The 27,950-nt window shown below is 42.5% G+C and overlaps 1 protein-coding gene across 1 annotated transcript in view; it reads left to right on the top strand.

Annotated features, from left to right (window-relative positions):
• Nucleotides 1-27,950, top strand: part of bsnb (bassoon (presynaptic cytomatrix protein) b) — a 64,669-nt gene that overhangs the window by 26,151 nt on the left and 10,568 nt on the right. Inside the window, exons 4-5 of the mRNA XM_087176033.1 lie at nucleotides 18,297-19,109; nucleotides 20,491-26,913. Of these exons, the coding sequence (XP_087032159.1) occupies nucleotides 18,297-19,109; nucleotides 20,491-26,913 (7,236 nt within the window). The remainder of the gene's footprint in view (nucleotides 1-18,296; nucleotides 19,110-20,490; nucleotides 26,914-27,950) is intronic.

Raw genomic sequence — 27,950 nt, 5'->3', positions numbered from 1 at the left:
TCAAAACAAAATGAATCACTAATATTTACCATGCCACATGTAAGCATCGCTTGTAATAGAAATTTTGTAATGGAATTTTATGCACCAGTAGCGATGACTTTTATGTATCTGTAGCTTGTGATAATCAGAAAAATGTTGGAAATATTCATGAAAATACATTTTCTGTCACCCTATGAGTGACACAATGCATAATTCATTCAGAGCCAATTAGGCAAAGCTGTATCATATAAAAAAAAATAGTCATCCCCTTTTTAATCTGTGATGAGACGATGAGTGCCAGCGTCTGTGCAAAAAACGAGTGGAAGAACGGGGGAGGAGAGAAAGGGAAGAGGTGATAGATTGAGAAGGAGGAGGAGGAAGAGAGTGAGAATCAGAGATAATGAGTGAGAGGAAGCCAACTGTTTGTTACGTTGCAAAATATTTCACATCAATTAGTGCTGAAAGTCATGTGTGGCTCTGAGTAAATAAGATGTCCTTGTTTTGGGACTGTTTCCTCCCACATTGTGCTGCTCAAGGAGATTAAAACCAACCTTGTGTCATCGTCGACTCCCAAGAGTTTGGCTGTAAATAGAACATAAAATGTTTTCACTGAAGTGTCTGCTGCTCAATCTGACTTACAGTACACCGCATGTCGATCCTCATTCCTAAATCGCTCTGTCTTTGCGTCCACTAGCACAGGCTACTCCAGCCTACCGAAGCAGATGCAGCCATGCCTTAGCTCTTTCTTGACTCTAAATAAAGGTAGAGGTGTTTGACAAAATGCATTACGTTTCAGTCTCCAGCAGTTTCACAGGCTATAACATTATTTTTCCAGTTTTCCCATATGCCATACGTTTTGTTCCTGTGGTTGGGCAGGTGCTCTGATCTGACTCTGTGTGTCTATTATTGTGATATAGAAGTGTGCCCACTGTTCATAACCAGACGGAGGTCCTGAGTGGATCATTAGTAAAACGACAGAAGTGTAGAAAAAGTGTATAGAAACAGAAAACATAGCTCATTAATAATTCAGTGAGGGAGAACATTATGAATAGTTCATGCAGTGTGGAGCAGTGAGAGACCTGTGTTTGATTCCTCATGTCACATAAGGTCAGTGTGTGTTGATGCCTGTGTGTTGCATGTGTGTGACAGGAGAAAAAACGTTAGTTTTATTGCAGGTGTCCGTTCGTATGAGGCTGTTAGGTTGAGTATTGGGAGCAGGTTTTATTTGACATGTTACGGTCACATATGATTTAAACACTGGACTTCAACTTGCAAAACCTGTAGTTACTCTTTCAGGAAATATATGTCAAATCAAGTCAAGTCAATTTTTATGTGTATAGGGCCAATTCACAGCATAAGTTATCTCAAGGCACTTTCCAAATAGAGCAGGTATATTTATAAAATTATTTACAGAGACCCACCAATATTTGGTCTTTCATATTAGACATTTTCTTATGACTGCCTTAATGCAAACTTGAACTCCTCCTGGAGCTCATTCCAGATTAATTCCCTCATTTACAGGAGTCTGTTCAGCCTAAACATGCCTCTTCAGCTGCTCAATGAGACTCTGTCTCATCTCCCAGAATATTAAGGTGGATCAGACAAACTTCAGTTTAATATTAGCATTATCCCGGTGATGTGTCAGCAAAGTAAAGTTCAGCTGTGGTCTACCTTGGCTCTGGTCCCTGGTCACAAAGGTTTGTTCTGCCAGAAACAATACAGAGTTGCAGTAAGGCCAGTGTTTAAATAACTTTTTGACATTGACATATTTACCTACAAATAAGTCATTATTTTACATTCTGACTGCTGCTTATCTACTGATTACGTCACTTTTACCAGTATGCAGTCATTGTACTGTGTACAATGAAGCCATACATGCCCACAGGACACACATACATTATATACACTCATACAAAAGAGCACTTTCATGATCTCATTCTGTAATAATCTCAGCTGTGGCAGGGAAATTGCAGTCAGAGACTGTGCAAAGAGAAACCTTTTAACAGTCTGTATCACAGTCAGCAGGAACTGTATATTGGCTCAGTTTTATGTGCCTGGAACACACGATGCAATAAATGATGCGGTTAGCACATGATGAAATTTTGATAATGAGAAATTGCAGATAAGGCAATTTGTAGCACAAGTGGTAACCTTTACAAATGATGTTTAATTTTAAAACATTCTTCGTGCAAATGGGCCATGATGTTGACTCACTAAAAGAATTGCTTATAACCAGCAGCTACTGAAAGCTATGCACAGACTAAATCCATCTCTTGAATTATAGAAATTCTTGACGGAAATTGTATTAATGTCTATTTTCCATTTAGCACTCCAAATTGCTGGAGCGATCTTGAACACACACCCGGCATACAGTGAACATATGTAGAACATGTACTATTTGTGAATGTGTCACAGCTCTGCAGGAACACAGGTTGCCGCTCTCACACAGAGCCACTGTATAGATGAACATGTCATTCTCATTCTCAAACATGCTGGAAGTGTTTTCTGAAGGTTGGCACCAGCCTGCGTCTCCCTCAGGAGTCCCATCCAAAGCCAGATGGCTGCCGGCATCATGCATCCAAGCCTGCCGTGCTCAGCCTGGCTGCTCCCAAACTGATGATGCTACGCCATCACAGACTCAAACAACCACCCAGCCTCAATCAGCTGCTTTCCGCCTTTTAATACCTCCATGTCCCTGTGCACTGCGTGTGCTTATCCATGTCAGCGTACATACAGTACTGGTCTGAGGCACAAGAATCCAGAGTCACACACCCACATGCATCTTACACATGCTGTACACGTCAGCATGCATTTATTCACACCCACGGAAACACAGTGCTGCGGACTGACATTCACTGGGACTTGAATAATATAACAAAGTATACAGTCTTTGTAAGTTCACTATTGAAATGATTGTGTTTAGTTCTTTTGTGAATTCAGGCAGAAATTGTTTTATTTGTAGTTAACAAATACTATCAATAATAACGCCATTATATTAATAGAGTAGATGACAGATGATTTTACTACCTGTTACTTCTTATGATTTCAGTTATTTTTGCAGTTGATGCATAGGATCGTGCTACTGACTACAATTTTAAAATGGTAGCTGATCTAGCAAGAAGTAAAAAATTTTCCAGCGCTGCAAACACCCACATACACACTCACATACACCACAGACGCCCACTCACAGTATTGTACTTACTGTACAGTAATTTCTTATTTCAACTGTATTAAATGGGTGACCTGTGTGATCCTGACTTGCCTCGCTGTAAAACTGACATTTTACCAAAAGCAGGGATAGATTCGTCTTCTAAATATTTCATTGTTGGCTTGTACCTTAGTTTATTTCTGCCCTTTTTTTCCCCCCAAATATTTTTAGTTCTCCATGCCAGATGCATGAAGTGTTCCCTTTGACTTGTCATTCTTTAATGTGACACTGTGGTTGTTTTGTCCTCTCGTCTCTCTTTTTTCAGTTGTGCTTAGGATGGATCTACGCATGCAGCCTCCTCCTCCTCTTTGCACGTTTCACTGCTCTTCTCACTCCGTTTACATTCCTCTTCTTCCTGTCTGCATGCCTTAGTTGGAGACTGCTTGCTTTTGACACATTGATTGAATTGGCAATTACTTCTGGTTGAATCACTCACGGTTGACATTGCAACACGGGTACTCAGACCTCTTGATTTAGTCTGCGATCTGTTGATTTAGCAGCAACATCAGGGCGAGCATTTTAAAAACCCCTGCCCATAATAAGACAGAGTATTTATAAATTTATAAGAGGTGATACAGACACAAACAAAGAAAAAGAGAGAGAGGGGGCTATGTTTCTTTGTGTGTGTGTGTGTGTGTGTGTGTGTGTGTGTGTGTGTGTGTGTGTGTGTGTGTGTGTGTGTGTGTGTGTGTGTGTGAGTGTGTGTGAGTGTGTGCATGCGTGCATGCGTGTGTGTGTGTATGTGTTCTCCATGGTGGGGGGAGACTTGTGGAAGGAGCTAATAGTTGAGAGTGTTTCTAATCCTTGTTGAGGGAGTGTAGTGATCCCCTTGAGTATGGTGCTTAACCCCAACACACCATTGTAAAGATCCACCCACACAAATAAGTGCCATCTGAGGATAGTAAGCCTTGTTGGATGATTAAACTGAGACAATGCCATTTTGACTTTGTCTGATATTAGACTGTATTGGGGAAACAAAGGTTTTCCACCTAAATTCGGTATTTCCAATGAGGCAGTGCATGTTGAGTTTAAATTACATGAGGCATGTTTACTCCAAATCCTTGGTCCACAGTTGACTCACTGATATAATTCAGTGTGTGACTGTGCTGCTTCATGACAGGAAGATGATGTGATGTACAGCAATGACTGTTTCCTGTTGAGATTATGTGGCACCCAGCACAGATGGCTCGCTGGTTTGGAGGCTTAAATGCCACTCACTCTCATCTCTGGGACCTTTGTGTTTGGCAGCAGGCTCTGGACTCAGACTGAGCTGGAGTTGCATACACTTTGTCTAAACTCCTGTTTATAACAGATCTTCTGAGAGTACCAAAGGCAATGCTCCCAGAACTGCGTTTTCACTCCAGTCCTATTTTTTTGTGCCTTTTAAGATTTTTGACATTTTTTCACCGGCTCTGTTTTGCCTGATTCTAAACCTGGGAGAGACAGGAAATAGAGGAGGGTGAGAGGAAAATCTACAGTCACTAGCACCTTTTGACACAGCGATTGCATTGTATGTGCCTTATTCTGCTAAGCCAAGAGTTCATTTTTCATGAGATGTCTTTGAGGTCAACCTCGACCTGTTCCAAGCCCCTCCTGCACCAGCAGTAATATCAGCCCTTTTGATGAATGACTATCTGAGGAGCACAGTGACCGTATTGAACTTGAATTACCCATCCAGTCCTTTTCTGCGGTTCTATCTTCAAATGCCCTTCCTCTCCTACCTTGTGAGCGAATGTGCTATGAGGCCTACAAGGGACCTCAGCATTGGCTTAATCACCTCTTCAGAACTCATCATCTTCAAGGCCTGGTGGCTATGCTAACAAGCTTTAGCGATGCTCCAGGGGCCCCTGGCAGCGCCGTGTCTATCCACGCTGTCAGAGCAACAGAGGTGGGCCAGAGCAGTCCTCCAACCCTCCTGTCTCAACATATCACTTCACCCACCTCATCGTTTCTGCCGCTCTCTCTTCCCTGCAGCACCTCAGGCATGCGACTACTCCCTAATGCTGGCATTAGAAAAAGAAGGAGGGGGTTAGTTAAGTGTGCGCTATGCTTAGAGGCTGCAAATACTAAAAGGCCAGCGACACAAACGTGAGATTATAGAACAGAGACGTGTGGTTGTATGTCAAGGGAACAAAAAAACACAGCCAGACAGCTATAATGAAAGGGAGCAGGAGATTGAGAGACAAAATGAAAGAGATAAAGCTCACTGATCACTCAGATATTACATTTAACCCCTTGCTAATCTTCTCAGTGCTGCAGCTGTCAGGCAGCAGTGTAGTGGAGATGACCAGATCAGTTAGTGAGGGTCTGGGATGCTGCTCTGAGCAGACGCCTCACAACAATAACAACAACTGGAAAAGCAGCATGAAGACCATGACACTCAGTCAGAGAGATGGTCCGCCCACTGCCTCCATCCGTGAAGACACCGGGACACGCTGGGGGCGTGAGACAACAGTTATAGGAAAGGTGATAGTTCCTAATGGGTTCACTTGGTCGCTGTTGTTTATCTGCATTCTTTTAAACATTTCACCTCTCACCGGAACACATACAGCTTCTTTGTCTCCAACATATGTTTGGTTAATTTTTTCTTTTTTTCCGGAGTGCTGGCTTAGTGTGCTGTGCAAGAGGCAGCAGAGAGATGTCTGATCAATCTACTACCTGCAATTTTAACTTCCTCTACATCTCCTGAAAACCACTCACAGCCTGCCGCATGGCATGCCACCCTTTTCATCCTTCCACTAACAGCTGTAATGGGTAAAATGGCCACAGTACAAAGGGAAATATATTTCATATGGACATTTCAGCCTCTTAAATGGCTTAGATAGCCCCCACAGGAGTTAATGTTGTCCCCTATGATCAGTTAAAAGCCTTTTTTTTGCCAAAGTTGAGACATGAACAAGTGATTTTCAGACAAAGCATGAGACAAGTTCAAAGTGGCAGCCAGATATCATTAAATGATTGTTGTCACATGTGTAAAGCTTTTACTGTGTCTGTTCTTTAAAGGCCCTGCTATTTTATTTTCTCAGTATCTTAATGCGAGCAATGAGTTTCTACATGATCACAATTTTCTCTCTTTAAATTACAATCATTTGGTTATTTGATGTGAGAGTTTCCTGTTTTTGTGTTTCTGTCTTTGTTCTTCTCACCGGTTTGGGACCGGTGATGTCACACATTTCTTTCCACCAATGAGGATTTAGCAACATCTGAATCAAATGTGATGACAGTTGTGCAGTTGTTTTGCTTCAGTTGTCAGGTCACTGTCAATCACATCTGATCAAACCACACTGACACAGTCGCGAAGAAGCAAATTAAACTCTTAGATAACATTTAAAGACATTTGGCTTTGATTGCTGTGCATTTAGTGATTAATATGTAATATCTAATTACTATTTAAGTCAATTTCCTTTAAATGTAAATTACACATTTCTCAGTTTTGACAAAGTATATCAGATAGATAGAACCCCTGTTTTATTAAAAAAACAGGGTTTTTTAAATAACTTTTCTTTGTGACCGTCCTGTGACTGCTGCTGTAATTGACAATTGAATAGTGGGTTATGTCACTCCATTTTAGGAAGTCACTACTCCCCCCATATGTACAAGGCCTACACTCACTCAGAGGATGTTGATACTCATACTGACATACAGAGCTGCTAATCTACTTAAAAAATGTACATACGTCTGCAATGACCAAGTAGACATATATTTTTGCTGGGCTTGCTCCTGTAAAGTTGTCATCCCGCCGGTTGATAGGTTACAGCTTGAGTAACTTGTCTGAAAGACTAATGTGTGATACATGAACTGTATTTTCTTGGCTGCTAGCTGTGGATTTGGCCGGGAGGAGTATTAGAAACTCATCTAAAATAAAGCAGAGCTGAGGAGACAGCCTGATTAACTTGTCCTGGGGACAGACATATGTGACGAGACACATGACTTGTTTGGGCTCGGCTGCCAGCCGCAGTGTAAAATAGGCTTGTTTGGCTGCAGCTTGATTAACATTTTGGAAAACAGATGCATGTTTAGAGGCCTGACTTTTGTTTTTGCCACTGCCTTTATTCTGTTTGTGCTTCGGAGGAGTTTTCAAAATGCACATTTGACTGTTTAATCCTGTGTGTCCATGGGAGTGAGCAAGTTACCCATGGCATCACCCGTTCTCTGTAAACTGTTGCAGACAAACTATACTCTTATTGACTAATGCATACATCTGACTTATTCTCACTCAGTCACACTGGTGTTTTATTATCTTGGTGACATTCAGCCTGTATGCTGATTAAAGTCCGCAAAGATGGAGAATGGTAAATGCGTCAGGAAATGTGACTGTATAAGCAAGGAAGTAGGTAGATACGAGGTAGGAAGGTGAAAATAATGCACATCAAAGACCTCTGATTATACTGACTGCGTTAAAGAGTTTGACCACAGAGAAAAGTGCATTCACTAAACTAAGTGGACCTGTGTGCTGCTGCTCTGGGTGCTTTTTAAGCGAGATTGCAGAGGGATAAACACTGCAATTCATCTTGAATATTCTTAGGGCAAATTAGCAGAGCTGGTCTAAAAGGCTTTTTTTTTAAAAATACGGAAACAGTCAAATACCACCCTTTGCCTTCAGAACAGCTTCAGTCCTTCTTTGAATGCTGTCTTACAAGTCCTGAAGTGTGTGAAGTGGGATATTGGATTGTTCTTGTCCTCTAGGAAAGATTTCACTTCTTTGAAGGATGGAGGAGGTGGCTCCACTGATTCTCTCTGAAAGTTCCAGTTATATTTAGCTGTGGCGGAGGCGATGGATTAGAATTATTACATGCTTTGTTTAGTAGTTTAGTACCTTGGCCATGATACTCTGGAATATCAATGAGGCTGTCCCGGTTAAATAAAGGTTAAATAAAAAAAATTTCAAATCATACCACATATTATGCTTGATTTTTGCAGATTTTTTCATATGGAGATGGCTCCTGATACCTTAATAGATTGAAAACTATTGGACAGTAATAGGCCTTGTGCTTTAAAGGCATCCTATGGCTTCCCCCAAATGTAAACCTGCCCAGATGTAGAAATGGTAAAAATATCATTCACCAGCCTATATCTGTGTCTGATTCACTACAAGAAGGACTTATTTTAGAAACATCCTCTCAGAAAAGATCCGGGGTCACTTGGACGTGTTGGTAGTTGATACACCGTCGTGTTTATGCATCATGAGCCCCCTGCTGAGGCGGGACAGTCTCACAGGTCAGGTCGGCCCCTGTGTGTGCTGGGCAAAAAGAGAGCACCTGTTGCCCCCTGTTGAATCAAATAGAAACAGACAGAATAAGTAAATAAAGAGCAGAAAACATGACCTGACCCTGTGCTACTCTGTCCCTGGAGAGACATCAGACACACACACACTTAATGGCAAATGACTCACTGTTGTCCTGCAGCAACACATTCTGCTGGAGAGATTGTGAGTCCTTCCCACAAAAAAAAAGTTATTTCACATGTAATCTGCCACTGTTTCATAACATGCTTCTACAGTAAACACCTTGGTGAGGTGCTTGTTATCTGCCGTGTTTTGTACTTGAGACTAGAATTGGACATTAATAGAATTGTATTATTTTCCAATCTGAAAAGCTATTCACCGGGACACGATTCTTTGAATATGACCTTGTTCAGACTGATTTGATGTTGTTCTTATAAAAATAATCTCAGTGTCTACTTAGGAAATTGGCCTAATGTCCATGCCACTGTTCTTGAAAACCAGTGACTCTGAAGTAGAGGAGGGGGAAGTATTCATTCAGAGCAATGTAGTGTTGATATACTGTCAATACCTGCAACACCTGGAGATATCTGCAATACTCCCTCTGATGATCATCTAACTAAACTTTGTATATTCATCTTCAGTGCCCTGTGTTCGACTGTATGTGAGAGACTGTGACTGTAGTTGAGGCCTGCTTGCTCAGTGGATGATCCTTCATTTCCTGTCTAATCCACAGGCCTGACCACGTGTCCCCATTGAAGGAGTCCCAGGGGATTGACCTATATACCTGCTGACTCTTACTGACCTGTCACAGCCGTGGCATGGCGTGGCCCAGCCTGACACACTGCTGTGACATGTGCTCGCTCACGCTTCGCACTGCGCACTTGGTAGCCTTAAACCGCTGTTCATTCAGATTGTGCACAATGGAAATGGACACTGTGGTTTAAAGGGCCCTAATAGGCCTTTTATAGAGTAATCGGCCCTGCTGCTTTTTGATTCTTATTCTGCATTTTGTTGCACTGAAATCAGGATTGAATACAGTGAGTATGGTTATTTGTAGTCGATTTTATCTTAGGTGAATTTAAACCACGACTGCTGCTGTTGCATTTTTGTTTACATTTCTTTATGTGCATACCTAACATGCAGTGTGTTTAGATGTTCCTGTGCACCTTTTCTGACATTGAAAGTGTATGTGTGTCTGTGTTTGTGTGTGTTTGTGTGTGTGTGTGTGTGTGTGTGTGTGTGTGTGTGTGTGTGTGCACGCGACTACGTGTCTGGGCACCAAACTGTGCATGACATATTTCCCCAGTCACCTTAAGCTCACCCTATTCACACCTGCTTGGCAGCACGCCCCTGTGCACGTGGTAGTTAATAATTTACACTGACCCTCTGCTCCCCTGACCTTCACTTGTTACAAATTAATTATGACCACCTCTGTTGTATGCTTCATTAATCTCTGTAAGACGCAGAACTTGAAGGATTATTATGGTGATTTCTGCCTTTGTTGTTTCATAGTTATCCTCTTTATTTCAGTCCTTTGTTGCTACTTTGAAGCTAGACGTGGCCTGTCACTTTTGTCGTGCATTGTCAAAAAATAATTAATATTCAGGTAATGACCGAGGCTGGTTTGATGGGAAAGATAAAGCTCTTATTGAATTATTTTGGGAATGTAAGAGGGGGGACAGACAAAGTATGACATTTAGAAGTATAACTCTGAGGATAGAGGATTACACATGATGGGTGATTATGTTGCTGCTAATATTTAATATTGCCGTGCATTTCTTTCATGTTTCTGGCGGTTGTCTTTCCCAGCAGAAAGTTTGTATCCACCTTTTTCTAACAGAGCCTCAATTTTCTTTTATATTCATGATTTCCACTGTGACATGAAAACTACAAGTGTCACGTCATGTCATGCTTTATCCTCCACTGATAACTTCAGCAACAGCATGCTATAAGCCCCCCTACCATTACAATCTTAAACTTGTGCTTTTTGAAAGACTACACCTCACATGTGGGAAATTATCTTCCTGTCTTTCCTGGTAATGAGCACCTAAAATATTATATCTCAGTGAGGTTTGTGACTGCGCTTAATGACAGCTGACATTTCTTGCTCACAGCTTGTGGTCTGGTTCCTGGCAGAGAAACCATGCGGGGGACAGACTCTCGCTGTGAGATGACTGACAGTGAGAGGGGAATACTGAGGTTGTGTATGGTTACACACAGTAAGTCTGCTTGCACATGTGTTGCTACACCTTGCTGATCAGCATATCAAAAATATATATGGTGTGTGTGTGTGTGTGTGTGTGTGTGTGTGTGTGTGTGTGTGTGTGTGTGTGTGTGTGTGTCAGAAGTAGGACAGAGGGGTGTGACTGCCACCCGCAATTGAACAGGGAATAAGTGCTAAGATGGCATTTAAAAGGTTGGTGTTAAATATGCAGCCTACACCAAGTGCAATTTTTAGCAGGATGCTTGAATCCGACTTCGTGAGTGCACTGTTTGTTTTTCTGTTGTGCGCGTTCATGTTGTTGTGTGGGTGTGTATGCTCCCACAGGACTCCATATCTCTCTCTAAAATGCCGCGCTCTCTGGCTCCCTCCATGGGTAGGAAGTGATCAAGCTTTCCACAGACCTCTTCCCTCACCAGCAGTTTGGCTCTGTAGCACTTCAGTACATTTTTGTTATTTCATGATCGCAACTAAAAAAAAAAGAGAAACCGTGAGATTTATGATCAGGACTGTTTGAGTTGAGCTGTTGAACAAAGTGACCAGTCAAGGGGAGAAAAAAAAAAGGTGTGACGTGCAGTACAGTATCAGACAAATCACAGAGTCCACCGGGGGTATTCTTAGTAGGGATCTCTCCCTGAAGAAAACGTTTTCCAACAGCGCCCTCTTCTCAGATAGATAAACTTCAACTATCAAAGTTGTTAAGGTCAACTAGAAGGTGGAGTCACTGGCACACCAAGAGTTTAAAATGTATGCAAAAATAAATCAATCACTGCTTCACTATTATTCAGAAGAAAGAAACGAAGAGAAATAACCGACATGTACAAAGAACAAACATTTAACAATACATGTACAATGTACTGCCTCAAATGTCCCTGTTATTGTTTTTCACATTGAATGTACCAAGAGGCACTTCCAACATGTTGGAACAAGTGACGGTACCCTACAGTAAGAGTGACGTCACTCTGAGGAAAGGCATTGGATGTCTAAAGGTAAACTGCTGCATAGAGAAACAATCTTTAAAGCAGCTACAATCAGCATTTTGATATAAACAACGGTTCCCATGACCCTTTCATATGTGAAATGCTCTGCAGTTCACTTCAACTTCATAGCTTCTTTCAGCTCATTGTTTGGGTTTTGATTCAGCATCATTATAAGGCTGTTTTCTGCAAAAAAAAACAAAACAAACAAACTGTATGCTACCTGCCCAATGCAGACGGCACACAGAGAAAGTTAGCAACTAGCTGGTGGAGCATTTAGCAGCTAAATAGCCAGATATTTTTCTCAGGAGTTGGTGGACAGCAAACCAGCACTAAGAAGAGAGTGAATAATTAACATGTGATGAATGCTAATGTTGCACCGTAACTGGACACAATTGGTTTTCCATTTAAACATAAATGGTAGTAACATGACAATGTTGTGTTTAGAGCTTGTTTTTGCTGCCTCCAAGTGGCCAAAAATCAGTTGTTGCAGGAGACTCAGATTGGGATTCTTCGCTGTTTGATATTTGATAATTACCACGTTAACCGATAATGAAAATAATACTTAGTTGCAGCCTAAATGTTTTTATAAATGTGATATCTTTTTTGGAGTCTTGTACTTGTGGAAGTGTGTAAATGGTTGATTAGTATGCAAACTACAGAAAATAAATCAAGGCAGTTTGAAATCCTCCTTTGAGACACACTCTGAAAGACATTCTGCAGGGGTTTGCAATTTATTTTTTATTTTTCTGTGAAAGTTTGCCTAAAGTAAGTCAGCTACTTTTTGTACTTCATACTTGTCGTGTTTTTTTTTTTTTTACAACATCTACAACACCTTTTATAGCCTGGAGTTCATCTGCTGCTTTTGAGTACTTGGTCTTCTCGCTTCATTACATTTGAGCTTTTTTTTTTTTTTTTAGCCTTTACTGTGGATCATTCCAAATTGAGAGTCAGAAAACATGGTGGGATTTTAATTCATGGTGGGACATTCCTTAATCAAATGAGCCACTTTGAAGCCCCATCTGTTCACTTTTAATTTGTCGTTCACCTACCTGCATTTAGGTTGTCATTAGCTTTTTGCAGTCTGGGTAATTGATATACATGTGATTTCCTTCCTGACTCTGGTAGTTTCCTTCATTACATAATTTGGTGAATTTATACCCGACCACACCTGCATAGACTTTGGACAGATTCTTATGCACATATTTGCACACACACACATACAGTGTGTTCCCACACCCACTTTGTGTGAGTGATCAGTGCTGTAATGTCTCAGCAAGCTCCTCTGAAAGTGGGATCAATCTATAAGAATGGGATCAATCTGTCTGACCTTTTCCTTGTGGTAAACTGCAGTGTTCAATCTCTCATTATTTTGACAGTGAAAGGGCAGCTTTTCCGGCTGTGAGCTGACTGGATAGAGCATCACTACACTGCTGGTGTTCACAGTATCCACTTTTGTCTCTCATAGCAGAGTCGGGCTTACTCACTAACTGCTCCCTCAGCTTCACTCTTTTTACTGTGTCAACTGAACTGCAAAAATCCACCAAACAGAAGTCACATTTGCTATTGCACCAAACACACCAAACACTTTTTGCTTCAGCTGCACTACTTTACGCTACACTACACTACAACTGTGAAAAAATAGCTTTCAGTTGGAGGAGCTCCACAATGCACCACGTCATAAGCTTAAAATATAATATATTTCTAGATTTCAAATTTATGTCTATGGAGTTATACGGTTGCCCTGAGAGCTTTGTATACTGCTGCTGAGGAAAGCACAATCCAAGAAAACATCTACAGGGTTTTATTTGCAAATATGTGTGACGAGTTGTTAAATTGTTTTTTACAAATCTGAGTACACATTTACAGATTTATGTACAGTTATTTACCCCCTGGTAAACATCTTCACTAATGAAAATACATACAGGTGTGTATAACACGTTTTCTTCATTTTCTTGTGTTTTATTTTTTTTCTTGTTTTTTAAGTTGCAGTGCATTGAGCTCTGAGGGCCACCGTAGAATTCCTAATTTTCTCACGTAGAGAATAGATAGGTGGTTGAAACAGTTTGTTGTCGATGTTGGGGAATTCAGTAGAGTTTAGCTTGTGTTAATACCACTAAGTTCTCTCTCTGGGCCTCTTATACCAGGTCCCAAATGTCATGGTCTCAGCCTGGAGGCTCCAGGGTTTTGGTTTCTTGGACTTTCTTGATTTAGTTTTCTGTGTTTTGGGTATTTCTAGTGTCTAGTTTAGTCTTCCCAGTCTTGTGCTCTGTTTCCCCGTGCACTTCCTGTTTTATTTTGTAATTTATTTCCTTGTGTGTCTCAGTGTTTTGCTTCCTGTCTTGGTCCTGTTTTCTGTCTGGTGATTGTCTGCCCCACCCTAATGTGTTTCACCTGTGTTTAATAACCCTTGCCTCCCTTGTCTATATAGTCTTTGTGCTCCCCTTTGTCTGTGTCGGTTCGTCTGTTTAGTTCTGGGTTTATCCTCATCTGGTCGCGTTGCCTGTTCATGTCTGGTTTGTCCTTAGTCTGTTCATGTTGCCTGTTGTTATCCCCTGTGGTTCCCTGTGCTTGTCTTGTAAGTTCTTTTGTTTAATAAGTCTGTCTCCCAATGTGTTGGCTGCATTTGGGTCCACCCCTACTTACCTCAAACCTGTGACACCAAACGGTTCAAGTAAAATGTGAAATGTTAAATTCATTATATTGAGATTTTGATTAGAGATGCTGTAAAGCCATTGATGCTATAGCTGCACTGGCGACAGGAAAAGATTGTTAGAAGGATGCAGGTTCAATGCCAGAGTTCTGTCAAAATGTCTGTCAAGCAATATGCTGACAACCACTTGGTCTGACTCATTACATGTTGCAGTGAATAAGAGCAGACACTAAATGCTTCAAATGTAATTGATGGATTACAGTCAGTGTGTAGTCCCGTCAGCTGCAGCTGAGTTACAGTTCAGAGCCAAGGTTAAGTACATTCTCCACCAAATAGACAAGTTAACCTCCTGCCATTTAATGAGGTTACCCATTCACTAACGACATGATCTCACTAACAAACTGAGCGTGCTGCTGGCATATGACTGTGCCACACACACCAACACACACACACAGTTGAACCACACACACACTGAATCCCCCAAAACATGAAAAGGTCTGTTTCTTGTCTCTTTTGTGGTTTTAGCTGCAGTTTAATTTCTGTGTGTTGAGCTGTTGGAGTATGTGTCTATGGAGGCAGTTTAAAAAGTACAGAGAGACTGCCACTGTGAATTGGTTGCTCTGTTTTCAGAGTGCATTAAAGGCCTGTCTCAGAAGCGCAGAGGCTCGGTCCTTTACACGGACTTGATTTTCTCCACACAGTGTGGGTAGAGGTGGGAAGTACAGCCCACATTGCTCACTGCTGTACACGCTAAAGCACTCTACATGAATAATTTGCTACTCCAAGCTCCGGTTTGGCCTTGCTCCTCTCTCCCTTTCACCCACGCAGTGATGTTATGCTGATTCAGGGGCAAAGAGGAGAGTATGGCAGTGTCAACACGGCAGGAAGAAAGCTGCTTCATGGAAGAAAAATGTTCAAAAGTATCTAATTTAGATATTTAATTAGATTATACTGTACTGGAGAATAGTAAAAGCAGATTGCAAGTGGCTTTGAGGAGGGTGGAAGTGAGTTTAGACATCAGGTGCTGAGTTTTTTTTTTAGCTTGGATGATCATGTGCGCACATGTTCACGTATGTTTGCACACAGTACACACACGTAGCATGTCTTCACTGTCTATATTGTTGCATAACATCAGTATGTTTCTGTCCCTTCCATCGTGCTCTAGCTGTCCACAAACACACAGACGCTAGTCTCTGACATTTCAACACAACTTTATTTCTTTTTTTTGTAATATGTGAAAGAACCGACACAGATGGCTAGTTCTGAGAGTACTGCACCTGTTTATATATAGCTTCTCAGTAGAGCAGATGAGAGAGATGAAAACAAAGCAAGTCTGTCTGTTTGGCATGCCAATGGCTCCATCCACGCATCGTGGTCTCAGTTGAGACAACAGATTCCTGCAGGATTTGGGCATGTCAAGAAAGGTTTTATCTCAAATAGAAAAACAGCGTCAGTAAAAATAACATTTTACACATACATTTCAAATGAAGCTAACGAATCTGTCTTTACAGTGTTATATTATATTTGGTTTTGGCTTATTGTATTTAGAAATGTCACTTTGTCAAACTAAGTGGGTAAAGTTAAAGCAGAGTTCTCGGAGCCACTGTGGGTTTTACCGTCCTTGAAAGGTTTTTAAATGGACAAAGTGTTTACCAGGCTCTTATTTTATCTCCTTTTATGCTGAAAAATGTTGTAGCTGCCCACACTCTTTCTAAGGTTGCTGCAGCATTATACACGGTGAACTGCATATTTTCACAGTATTCATCATTCAGATGGCATCACTTCTAAAGGAGAGAGTTGCATAATTTATCACTCATGTTGCGTAATGGCTCTAATTGAGTTATTATGAGGTTCCATGTAAGTCATGTTCCAGCCATAAGTGGCACTGCTTTGTGTTGTATGATATTCTATTGATAACAAAATCCATGAGGTGAACTTTTATTTTGGCAAGCCTGTATTAATTGCCGCCTTTACTGACAATATACCCATGAACAAAAAACAGTCGCTCTATAGTAACATATCCACAAAACTTGAGTCTCACCACTTTCATCAACATTATTTCAATCAGCAGCAGGCAGCTGTTTTTGGTAACTCAAACATCTCACAAGCAAAACATCCAAATGGCGATGACCAAACCACTGTAAAAGTCCAGTAAATATGTGACTTAAATGTGTGAGGTTTAGGCAGAAACAGGCGTTCATTTATTTAATCAATACACAGTAATAGGATCACGTACAGTAAATATGATATATTTTGTGGCCATCATCTTCACCACCCCCTGCTTCTTCCTTGTCCATCCTCTGCCTCATCCTTTAGCTGGTCAATTTTAGCCATACGTTTGTCTCCCACCACCCACGTCAGCGTGTTACTAATCATTATTTGTCAGTTTTACTGGACAAGTACTAGACATGTCCTGTGTTGCTCTGTATCCACCCTTCACCGCCGTGGTCAGTGAGCCACACAGTATTTTCTACAAGAATCCAGAGGACACACAAGGAGTCCTTAGGAGAGCAAATAATCAATGTCTGACTCACATGGGGCCTGATCAATTTCTCTAAACTGGGTTAGCATGAAGTGAAAAAGAAGACAGACTGTGCCCTCTACTCTCAGACCTTATCTGGAGACTTATCTGTCAAACGCTGGTCTCTGAGGTCTAGATTAAGATCCCTATCATGCTGTTAGGGTGTTCCTTTGCCAACTAAATGATTGTCACCCTCTGTCTATCTCTCTTTGTCTTACTTGCACTGTTGTCTTTTTCTCAATTATTTATATCATCCAGGCAGATAACTCTTCTTTTAGGAAATGTGACAGAAGCGACAGAACCCCAATAACTTCACTAAGTGCTGATTGCATTTGACAGTTGCAACATGAGGAAGATGTAAGGGCTTTTGAAGAAATTAATAATGTACTTGCAACCTTCTCTGGCATCTTGACTGTTGGGAGTGCAGTAGAGATGCCCTCTGATACAGTCATTGAACATCTGCATTGTTTTTATTTCTTAGCAATTCCTGGGCATGATGTTGAATTCCATCTTCTGTATTTATACCTTTGAAGTGTGAAACCAATAAGAGAAATGATTTATTAGGTAGATGGTAATCAGCAGTAGAGGCATTTATGAGGTTATTTGTTTTGTTGTGCAAATCTGTGACACTAGAACGATCGCTCTTCAGGCCCGAAGCACCGATGATTATCATAGAAATGGAGGGTTATGTTACAAACATGGTGCCGCCACCTCTCTTTTCAGCTTCCTTGACCTGCAATATAACCATTTCTTTTCATCGAGCAGCTTCATCAATCTGCTGCATTGACCTGAAATTGAATCTGCTTATGTTAATGTCCTGTCTTTGATGGGTTTTGTTTTAGATTCTCGGCCGTGTCAGAATCTATAACTACCTCCAAACATACGGCTCAGTGAGGATGATTGTGAAGGACGAATCCTGCTTTTGCAGATAGAAGGTTTGCTGTGGGCTCCATCAGAGGTCTAATGACAGTTGCACCCCTCCAATCTCAGAACAGACGTGTTAATTTGTATTCACACAGCACTCTTCCTCTGTGTACCCTGTTTGAGAGTGCTTAATGTTGTCAAATGATTAAGTCTTCTGGAAGAGATGAAAGGCCTTGCTTGGACAGGCTTTCAAATATTCAGTTGTTCAGACTCGTTATACTGAGTCCTTGGTACTCCATGAATGTTTATAGAGCAACAACTTTCTGATTTAATTTATTTAACTATGAGACAGATTTATATTTCTGTACCCATCAATCATCATGAATAATTATCAAATAATGTGTTGAGACAGTGTCAGTATCAAAGTAAATACCAGTGTTGAGCATACTTAATCAGATTACTGTCCATTAACACAGTTTCTCTTTTTGTTTGCTTATTGTTGGCACCAGGTGGAAAAAGAAACCTCTGAGCTTTAGTATTTAATTTTGCAGACATGTATAAGAGTGTGTTAGGAGAAACCATGTGCTTCTGTCTGATTATTTCCTTTCAGCATTGTTAATTGTTGTTCTCTTTGTGCTTTTTTTTTCAGAAGAAAGAATGGCTATGCTTGAACTGTCAGACGCAGAGGGCTCTGTCAGGAAGCTTGGGAGATATTCCTGCTCCTGTTGCACAGCCTGTGGGATCCCCCCGGCCACCTGCAACAGCCAATCAACAACCGCCTCAGCAGAAAGGGCCCAATCAACTTTCAGGGCCTAGGCCCGCAGGTCCTCAACAACAGCAGAAACCATCGGGTCCCCAAGTAAGTGGCCCCATCTCTCCTGTGAAACAGGCAGGGCCTGCCCCTCAAACCAAGGGGCTTAGCCAAGCGTCCCCTCAAACCAAGGGTTCTGCCCAACCTGTTCCTCAACCCAAAGGTTCAACTCAGCCTCCTTCTCAAACTAAGGGCCCAACACAACCCACAGCTCAGAGTAAGGGCCCACAAATGAAAGGTCCTAATCAATCACATGCTCAAAGTAAGGGCCCTGTTCAGTCTGCTAACCAAGTAAAAGGCCCGAGCCAGGCCAAAGGGCCGACGCAGACAAAGGGTTCTGCTCAGACCTCTGCTCAGGCTAAGGGCACTTCTCATCCCTCTGGTGCCAAGGCTTCATCCACCCCTGGTAAAGCAACACCCACCCATGCCAAGACCTCTCCCACCCTTTCAAAAACAGCACCTACACAGTCTAAACCCACAGGTAACAACCAGGCCCGCAAACAGCCGCAGAGCCAGGAGAAGACTAAAGTCGCATCTAAATCTCTAAAAGAAGATGTCAAGGCCTCACAGAAGAAGGCATTGTCAGAGACTGTCACTTCACCAAAAGACATGAAGATAGCTGAAGATGTACAGAAGTCAAGACACCATGAAGTGAGCTACCTGCAACTTCATCGCCTTCACCTGTTACTCTTGATTCACCTTTTAAATTTTTTTGCCCATTTGAATAATTGTAACCATTTCTCATTGTCATCGCCATTGACAACATCTTCGCCATCAATGTCATCATCATCATAAAATCATAATTATTTTAATCATATTATGCAATCATATCTTTCTTGTTTTTTTGTTCTTGTTGTGATTATGATTTTTGTAGTTAACATGTTTGTTTTATTTTTCATTAATGATCTTGTTCTTTTTCTTCTCCGTCTTTTTCATGAACATCAGGTCCCTCATTCCATCATCATCATATTTATCTTACTATCTATTGTTCATCCTCAGCAACAGCATCCAAAGTTAGTTAGTACTAGTTATCACCAGCTTGTGCTGTTATCACTAATGTAATAATAGTTATAACATAATAATGCCTTTATTAAAATTATTCCCTATCAGTGTAATTTTCCATCTCATCATAATACCCTTGTCATCATCATCATCATCATCATCATCATCATCATCACCATCATCATCATTGTCTCCGCTCGTTCCCCCATTTCTCCACCTTGTTCTGTACACTTTTATTTTGTTTGTATCAAATGCAAGCTTTTGTTTAATGTGACACTTTGTGATGATATTTTAAGCATTCTAAGCATGTTCGTTATTCTTCAACGGTTCGAAGAATGCAATGGAGAATGCGTCAAAGATGGCAATCAAGCATGTAACCAAATGACATTTGTCTGTAGTTGTTTGTATCTTCAGCTGTCTGTTATAGTCACTCTGTGTGTCAGTGTATTTATCCATCTGTGTGTACATAACATTTCAAGGCAAACTCAACCCAAATCAACAGAAAAAAGCTTGAATAAAATACAAAATAAGAATGCATTCACAAACAGGTTAAAATAAAACTCATTAACTAACTCACTGACTAATTATCCTGCTGTGAATATTATATATTTAAAGAATAAAAATGTTGAGATAAAGTTTTTTTTTTGGGATAACAAGTGCATAAATGTTGCTAAAATTCACCTGATTTCTGAAACCAAAAAGCAATACAATGTAAATATTTGGGTTGATTTTAGCCTGAAGTATTACTCTATCCAATTTTTGGATGAAGCGTTTGTTCTTTACTATGTAATTATTCTCTAATATTTTAGTGTTCATGACTATTTCATCTGTATTAGGCCTAGTACATTAATACTGTTCCCTATTATCTCAAAATGCTCATAAAAATGTCACTGCTGATGAGTTTGATGAAATAGTGGGATACAAGGTGTGCACTGAGGCTTGTAATAGACCTTGCCATGAGTTAATTTAGGAAAAATTATGCCTTTTTGCTCTTCTGACCTCTTTTTTTCCTCTTTCTCTCTTTCTGCAGGATTACAACAAATCAAGTACACACAGTTTAAGTGACACCGGATACTCTTCAGATGGAATCTCGAGCTCTCAAGGGGAAATTACAGGCCAGATCCGAGAGGAAGGAATCAAGCTCAGCGAAAGAGGTGCTTCCATCCCCTCAGAAATCACCAAGCTAGAGAGCTCCATGAAGCCTCTGCTAGAGTCAAACACCGTCTCAGACCAGAAGCATAGGCCACGTTCACTGTCAGTTGGACAGGACCGGGACTACAGTCCTGATGACGATGCAGCAAGGGATGAATCAGAGGATGACCTCAGTTGTAAGCTTCGTCATGATTATGTGGAGGACAGCAGTGAAAGTGGTCTCTCGCCATTGCCAGTAAGGCAGAAGAAGTCACATAAAGATTTAACAGACGAGGAGTTCATGAGGAGGCAAATTATGGAGATGAGTGCTGATGAAGAAGAGGCGGAGGAATTTGGAAACCAGAAGACTAAAAGAGGGCATAAAACCAGTGGGGATGTGAGCAAAGAGAGACGACGACTCTCTCACCATTCTAATAGTTTTGAGGAAGACACCAAAGTAACAGAGGGTGCATATAAAGAAAATGAAGAGGAAGATGTTGTAATGGCCGGAGGCCTTAGACGCTTTAAGACCATTGAGCTTAATAACACCAACAGCTATAACCGAGACATGGAGCTCAGTACTGAGCATGACCTACGAGAGCCAGAGCTAGAGATGGAGAGTCTGACTGGTTCTCCAGAAGAGCGGTCCAAGGGGGAATATTCATCCACTCTGCCTGCCACCACTCCCAGCTACACCTCTGGAACATCCCCCACATCTGTATCATCTATGGAGGATGACAGTGACAGCAGCCCTAGTCGTAGGGCAAGATTGGAAGAGGCAAAGCAGCAGAGAAAGGCTCGACATCGTTCCCATGGGCCACTATTGCCCACTATAGAGGACTCATCTGAGGAAGATGAGCTCAGAGAGGAGGAAGAACTACTTAGAGAACAGGAGCAAATGAGAGATCTAGAACAACAGAGGATCCGAAGTACTGCTCGGAAAACAAAAAGGGATAAAGAGGAGCTACGGGCACAGAGACGCAGGGAAAGATCCAAGACTCCCCCCAGTAATCTCTCTCCTATTGAGGATGCATCGCCAACAGAGGAACTGAGACAAGCTGCAGAGATGGAGGAGCTTCACAGATCATCATGTTCTGAATACTCACCTTCTATGGACTCGGAGGCAGAGGGGTTTGAAATGATTGGTGGAAAGCTTTACAAATCAGGAAATGAATATAACCTTCCAACCTTCACATCACTCTACTCCCCTACAGAAAAGACATCAGCAGTGTCACCATCTGATAAGACACTAAAAAGTGCAGAGGAGGTCTATGAGGAGATGATGAAGAAAGCACAGCTCATGCAGAGGCAAGGACAAACAGTTAATCAGCAGAAAGTTGCCTCTCAGCCTGACGGTAAACATAACCTTGAAGCAGGAACTGTCTTAACCCCTGGCTCAAGCCCAACACAGGTTTCCGCTCCTATGTCCTTCTCCACAACAGGGAGTGATCCAAGAATCCCAGGAATTCATGCAGCACAACATCTATCAAAAGAAACACAAAATAGGATGATGACACAGAGTGCCAAAATTGAAGGTGTTGTCGGAGTTGCCACAACCAAACCCCAAGTCAGTCAGACCACCACAACTCGACAGGCAGGCAGCACAGTGCCTGCCAGCAGCAAACCAGGCTCTCAGAGGCCAACGCAGGCACCGCCTGACTCTGGAGCATCCTCCCTATCCTCCAAAGTCTTTTCCCTTTTCAAAGGTCCAAGCCCCCCAGGGTCCCCCAGTGCTTCCCCAGCACAAAGTCCAACACATATGCCATCTGTTCGACCCACTGGTGGTAGTGGCAGGCAGCTGCCATCCTTGCCTGGTGGTCCTACATCAGCTACAGCCCCCCATGGAGCTCAGGCACCTCAAAGGGCAATTTCACCACGTCTTGCACGACAGCAGTCCTCTCAAGATTCACCAGTAATGGTGATAACAATAGCCTCTGAAGCAACTAGTCCTGCTAAGCCACTGACTGTAAATTCTTCCACTTCCCCTCTGTCATCTCCAACACAGGTCAGTTGTAAAACATTGTATAGCTCCCAGCCCCCATCTACAAGTTCCCCAACATCACCACAAATGCATCCATTGCAACAGTCTCCTAAGCATTCTTCGCAGATGGTTCAAAATGTTGAAAAAGTAAATGTTGGTATTAGCACAGTCAACACAACTGCCCATGGTCGTGGATCTATGGAAAATATATCTCTATGTAAAATCTCAAATATTCCAGGAACTTCAATGGTTGTGGGTCAGGGCCAAACACATCCAAGCACTAATGTGGTAGATCTGAGAGCCCCAATGAGGCCTTCCCCAATTATAATGACAGACCAGGGGATGGACCTAACATCCCTTGCCTCTGACACGAGAAGATATTCTGTAGGATCAGAGCAGCCATCTGGTCGACACACGGCAGTGCAACCCCTTATTATGAACCTGAACGCACAAGAGCAACCACATATATCTGTGTCTACGCCGACCACAGTTAGTGTCACGGTTGTAGGTTCAACATTCATGTCCCAACCCAAGCAGCCAGTGGTGTATGGAGATCCTTTGCAAAACCGTGTGGATTTGGGGCAAGGGGTTGGATCAGCTGTATGTTTGACCCAGAGTAAGCCACCGATTAGTGACCCGTCTATTCCCAAAATTGATGCCTGCCTGGAGAACCTGGGTATACAACAGCAACAATTGCAGTTACAGCAGCAGAAACTCCTGCAGCAGCAACAACTTCTTGAGCAGCAGCTCCAGCAGCACCAACAGCAATCATCTTATGCTCGTTACAATTTAGCTAATCAGGTCCAGCCACTGCTGATGAAAAAAGACCTTGTAGTGAGCCAGACAAGCAGTGCCCAGCCTGTAGTTACTGCTAGTGCCATACCTAGAGTATCCCCTCTGGCTCCACCATCGGTGTCTGGGGCTCCTGCGTCTAATGTTCCCCATGAAATCTATAGTGGAGTTGCCTTAGAGCTAAAAAACAAGCCGACAGTAATGAACTTGTCCACAGGTAAACCTCATGTTATGATGGTGCAACTTGATGAGAGTAACACATCACAGGTGGGAACAGTGACTCAACTGGTAAAGCGAGAGGAACCTCTTCCCCCTCCTCAGGTCTTGGATCTCACGGGACAGATCAAGTCAGAAAACCAGGTGGCTTGTTGTGATGTTGTTTACAAATTGCCCTTTGCTGGTTCCTGTTCAGGGTCATTCACTCAGAAGCCTACAACAGTATCCTCAGATAAAACCCCCACCACTGAAACCTCTCAAGCAGCCCACCCTCCCCATCCACCACACTACAATGTCAGCCAACAACAACAACAACAACAACAACAACAACAACAACAACAACAGCAACAACAACAACAACAACAACAACAACAACAACAACAACAACAGCCTCAAACTACACAAGGAGTGACAGAGGAACATAAACCATATCAACCACCCATAGTCCCCTCAGGAAGAATACAGCCCTCAATGTCTGATACTAATCTGCCTTCAATGACTGATGCTGGTCACTATCCAAGCAATGTCCAGGGGGGTCTGGCAGTAGATCTCAGTGGCATGAATCAGGCTTATGATGGTGGATATCTTGGCATGGGAGCACAGTATGGATCTTACACGGACTTGCGTCACCAAGGAGATTTTGCAGGCCCTTCATTACCCCTTCGTCGATATGGCTCCATGTCAAATATCAATTCCGACTATGCATACGGTTCACGTGACCTAACAGGATCACAGGACTCCAATCTGGCTCAGTACAGTGCAACCACTGCCAGGGAGATCAGTCGCATGTGTGCAGCTCTGAACACGGTGGACCAGTTTGGGAGCCGGTATGGAAACAACCCTGAACTGGTACCATACGGGGCTGGAAGGGGTGGATCTCTAGGTAGGCTTAATCTCCAGCAAAGCTTAGCGTCAATAAGAGCAAACCTATTGTATGGCCCAGATGGAAGACCAACGGCAAATGGCCAAACCCTAACAAACCTAATAAATGCCAGACAAGCAAGTATACGCGCCTTGTACCCTGCTGCTATGAGAGGAGGTGATGGCATGATATATTCCACAATAAATACTCCCATAGCCTCTACCTTGCCAATTACCACCCAGCCTGCCTCTGTCCTCCGTCCCATGCCCAGGGGAATTTACAGACCATACCCTACAGGTGTAACAGCTGTACCACTGGCTAGTCTTACCAGGTTGCCTCAAGTGACTCCTAGAATGCCTCTGTCCACACAGGGACCATATGCTTACCCTCCTCCAAATCAGTATCCTACATCAGCTACACCATCAGGAAGTGTGCCTGCTGCAAGCAGCTCACACCAAGAAATTCCAGTGTACCTTGGAAAGCCTTTAACAACGGTTGCTCCGCAAACAGCTGCAACCATTCCACCAACCCCACCTGCAGCACACTTAGGAGCACAAATTGTACCAGCACCTGGTATGCAAACCACAGATCAGCAGACAGACCGCACTCAATTTACCTCACAGAGTGTTACATCCCTTTCTCAAGCTCAAGGGAAAAATCCAACTGCCCAGCCAGTCCAGGCTCAAATGCAGCCACAACAGGTACCTGCTCAAACTGAACCTTTATCTTTGACTCAAACCCAACCTCAAGTTCAGCCCATCAGTCAACTTCAACCATTAGTTCTGCCACAGGGCCAGCCACAAGCGACTCCCCATGCCCTAGCACAGAGTTCCAAGCTTTCTCCTCCCATGGATGCACAGAAAGGAAAGGAAGATGAAAGACTGAGTCAGCAACAAGAACATGTGCTGCAGTTAGAGCGAGAGAGGGTTGAACTGGAGAAATTACGGCAGATGCGCCTACACGAGGAGCTTGAAAGAGATCGTATGGAGCTCCAGCGGCACCGAGAAAAAGAACAATTGCTTGTTCAGCGTGAGATTCAAGAACTACAGACAATCAAACAGCAAGTCCTACAGCAGCAGCAAGCTGAGCGGGAGACTCAGCTCATCATGCAAAGAGAACAACTGGCCCAGCAGAGAATGCAGCTTGAACAAATTCAGTCTCTGCAGCAGCAGCTTCAGCAGCAGCTGGAGGAGCAGAAAAGGCAAAAAACAGCAGCAGTGGAGGCAGCAGCTGCTGCTGCAGCAGCAGAGGCAGCCGCTGCATCAGCAGCAGCAGCGGCAGCAGCAACATCTGCCCAGGGTGCTATACAAGGAGTAGTTGTTGGAGGAGGGGCCCCTCAAGGATTCATTATCTGTGACCAGAGTGGTAGAGTTATTCAACAAGATGGACAGAGTGTTCAATTTTGGCAGGATGGACAAGTGGTCCAAGCCATGGTGGCTGCTCGACCTATTCATAGTTCCGCCTCTGAAATGTCTTTGAGGAGCAGTGACAAACAGGCTGATTCCAAGACCATGAAAAAGCAGAATTCCATGCCTCGGCTGAGGGATGGCTCAGAGGACGACTCTGTGAAGAGGATTACAGACAGCTGTGTGCAAACAGACGATGAAGATGGAGAGGACAGATTCATGAACAGGCGTAGGAGAACAAGGCGTATTGCAGACTGTAGTGTGCAGACGGATGAGGAAGACCAGGGAGAATGGGACCAGCAGCCAGTAAGACGCAGGCGATCACGTGTATCCAAGCACTCTGAATCCAGTGGTGAGACTAAATCAGATGGGTCATCTAAAGTGGCTTCTGCAAGTATAGCTATTCAGACCACAAATGATTCGTCATGCCAGACGGAGCCCGACCAGCTAGGCAGGGTTTCACCCGCAATCCACATTACCATGGCAGAGACCTCCAAGGTTGACCTATTACATTATATAGCCGCCCCTGAAAGGACCCACAAAGGAGAGAGTCTGGCCTGCCAGACAGAACCAGAGTCTCATTCTCAGGGTGTGGTCGCCCCTCAACTTAGTGTCCCTACAACTATCAGTCCGTACTCCACAAGTCTGCATATAGTAGGTGCCAACACTTCGGATCCAACCTCTCCTAGACTCCAAGGAGTTGCTAAGTTTGAGAGGCGGAAACCAGACCCCCTGGAAATTGGCTATCAGCAACAACAAAATGAATCTCCATCTCGCCAACCCCCCAAATCTCCCCAGGTGCTATACTCTCCTGTATCTCCATTGTCTCCTCATCGAATGCTGGAGACAACATTTGCCTCCCAGGAGAAACTCAACAAAGCCCATGTTACACCCCAACAGAAGGCCTTCACCGCTGAATCACCCCAACGCCACCAGACCCTACCAAGACCCATAAAAAGTGTGCAGCGCTCCATGTCAGATCCCAAGCCTCTCAGCCCCACGTCAGAGGACCCGGCCAAGAACAGGTTCTCCCCATATCATCAGCAAGCTGTTTCCAACAGTCAGGTATGAAACCATCACCTTTTCATGAAGCAGAATTTACCACCGAAATTATAGTGAATAGAATCTAAAAATAAAAATGTATATTTTAGGGGGATTTACTCAGAAGAAATATCTATTTTTAGAAATACAGCCACCCCACAACATCTACAGATTATTCAAATAAAGCTACAGTACACAGTGCATAACTAAAAGCTTAAATAAGATACTATAAAAATCCTCAAATTAGGGATAATGCCTTTGGCCCCCTATGGAGATTTGAGTCTTTTGATACAACATAGTAACTAATGCAACATAGATGTTTTTGCTGTTGATATACACTATGTACTTATGTACTTACATTACATTACATATGATGTCAATAAAATGTCTTTTTTTGTCAATTTTTTTGGACTCAAACTAAAGGCCTTTATGATGAATATTCATTTTGCTCAAAATAATGCTTATAATAGTTATATATTAATATATAATAATATACACATACATATATATAATAATTGCTTTTCTAAACTATAGAAGTCATCAGTTTAATGTCTGGAAATGAAAATTATAAAACAAAAATAAATATATGTATATGCAGGATATTTGTGTGGACATAGAGGATCACACAGGATCTGGCATCGACAAAGTGACAGAATGTTCTCATGAGAGCAGCTGGTCATGCCAGAAAAGATTTTCCCATCATCCTTTTCTGCTGTATCTCCTCCCTTATCTTTCCCCTTTCTATTATTTTAGTCTGTTTTCCTCCCTCTCTTTCTCTGTCTCTCTCTGTCTCTCTCTCTCTCTCTCTCTCTCTCTCTCTCTATCTCTCGCTTTCTGTCATGTCTTCTATATCTGGCAAACCTTTAAGAGTTGCCAGGGGGACACACAATGTGGAGCAATCCTGGTGGTGCTTTGCTGTCTTCCTGATTGTTAGCAGCTGGTCAAAGTAAATTAATATTGTTCTGCGCTTAGACCAAAATTAGTCTGAGAGGCAAAGGTAGAAATCAGATGTCAGGCATTTTACACATTTGTACCTCTAATCTTTAGTGTTAGTGTTTCAT

Source organism: Seriola lalandi, unplaced genomic scaffold (genome assembly GCF_002814215.2).
Source record: "Seriola lalandi dorsalis isolate HSWRI2012SDOR001 ecotype SW California unplaced genomic scaffold, Sedor1 jcf7180002054522, whole genome shotgun sequence".
NCBI classification, from domain to species: Eukaryota; Metazoa; Chordata; class Actinopteri; order Carangiformes; family Carangidae; genus Seriola; species Seriola lalandi.
The sequence above is the reverse complement of the archived record's forward strand: the minus strand, read 5'-3'. Positions and strand labels throughout refer to the sequence as shown.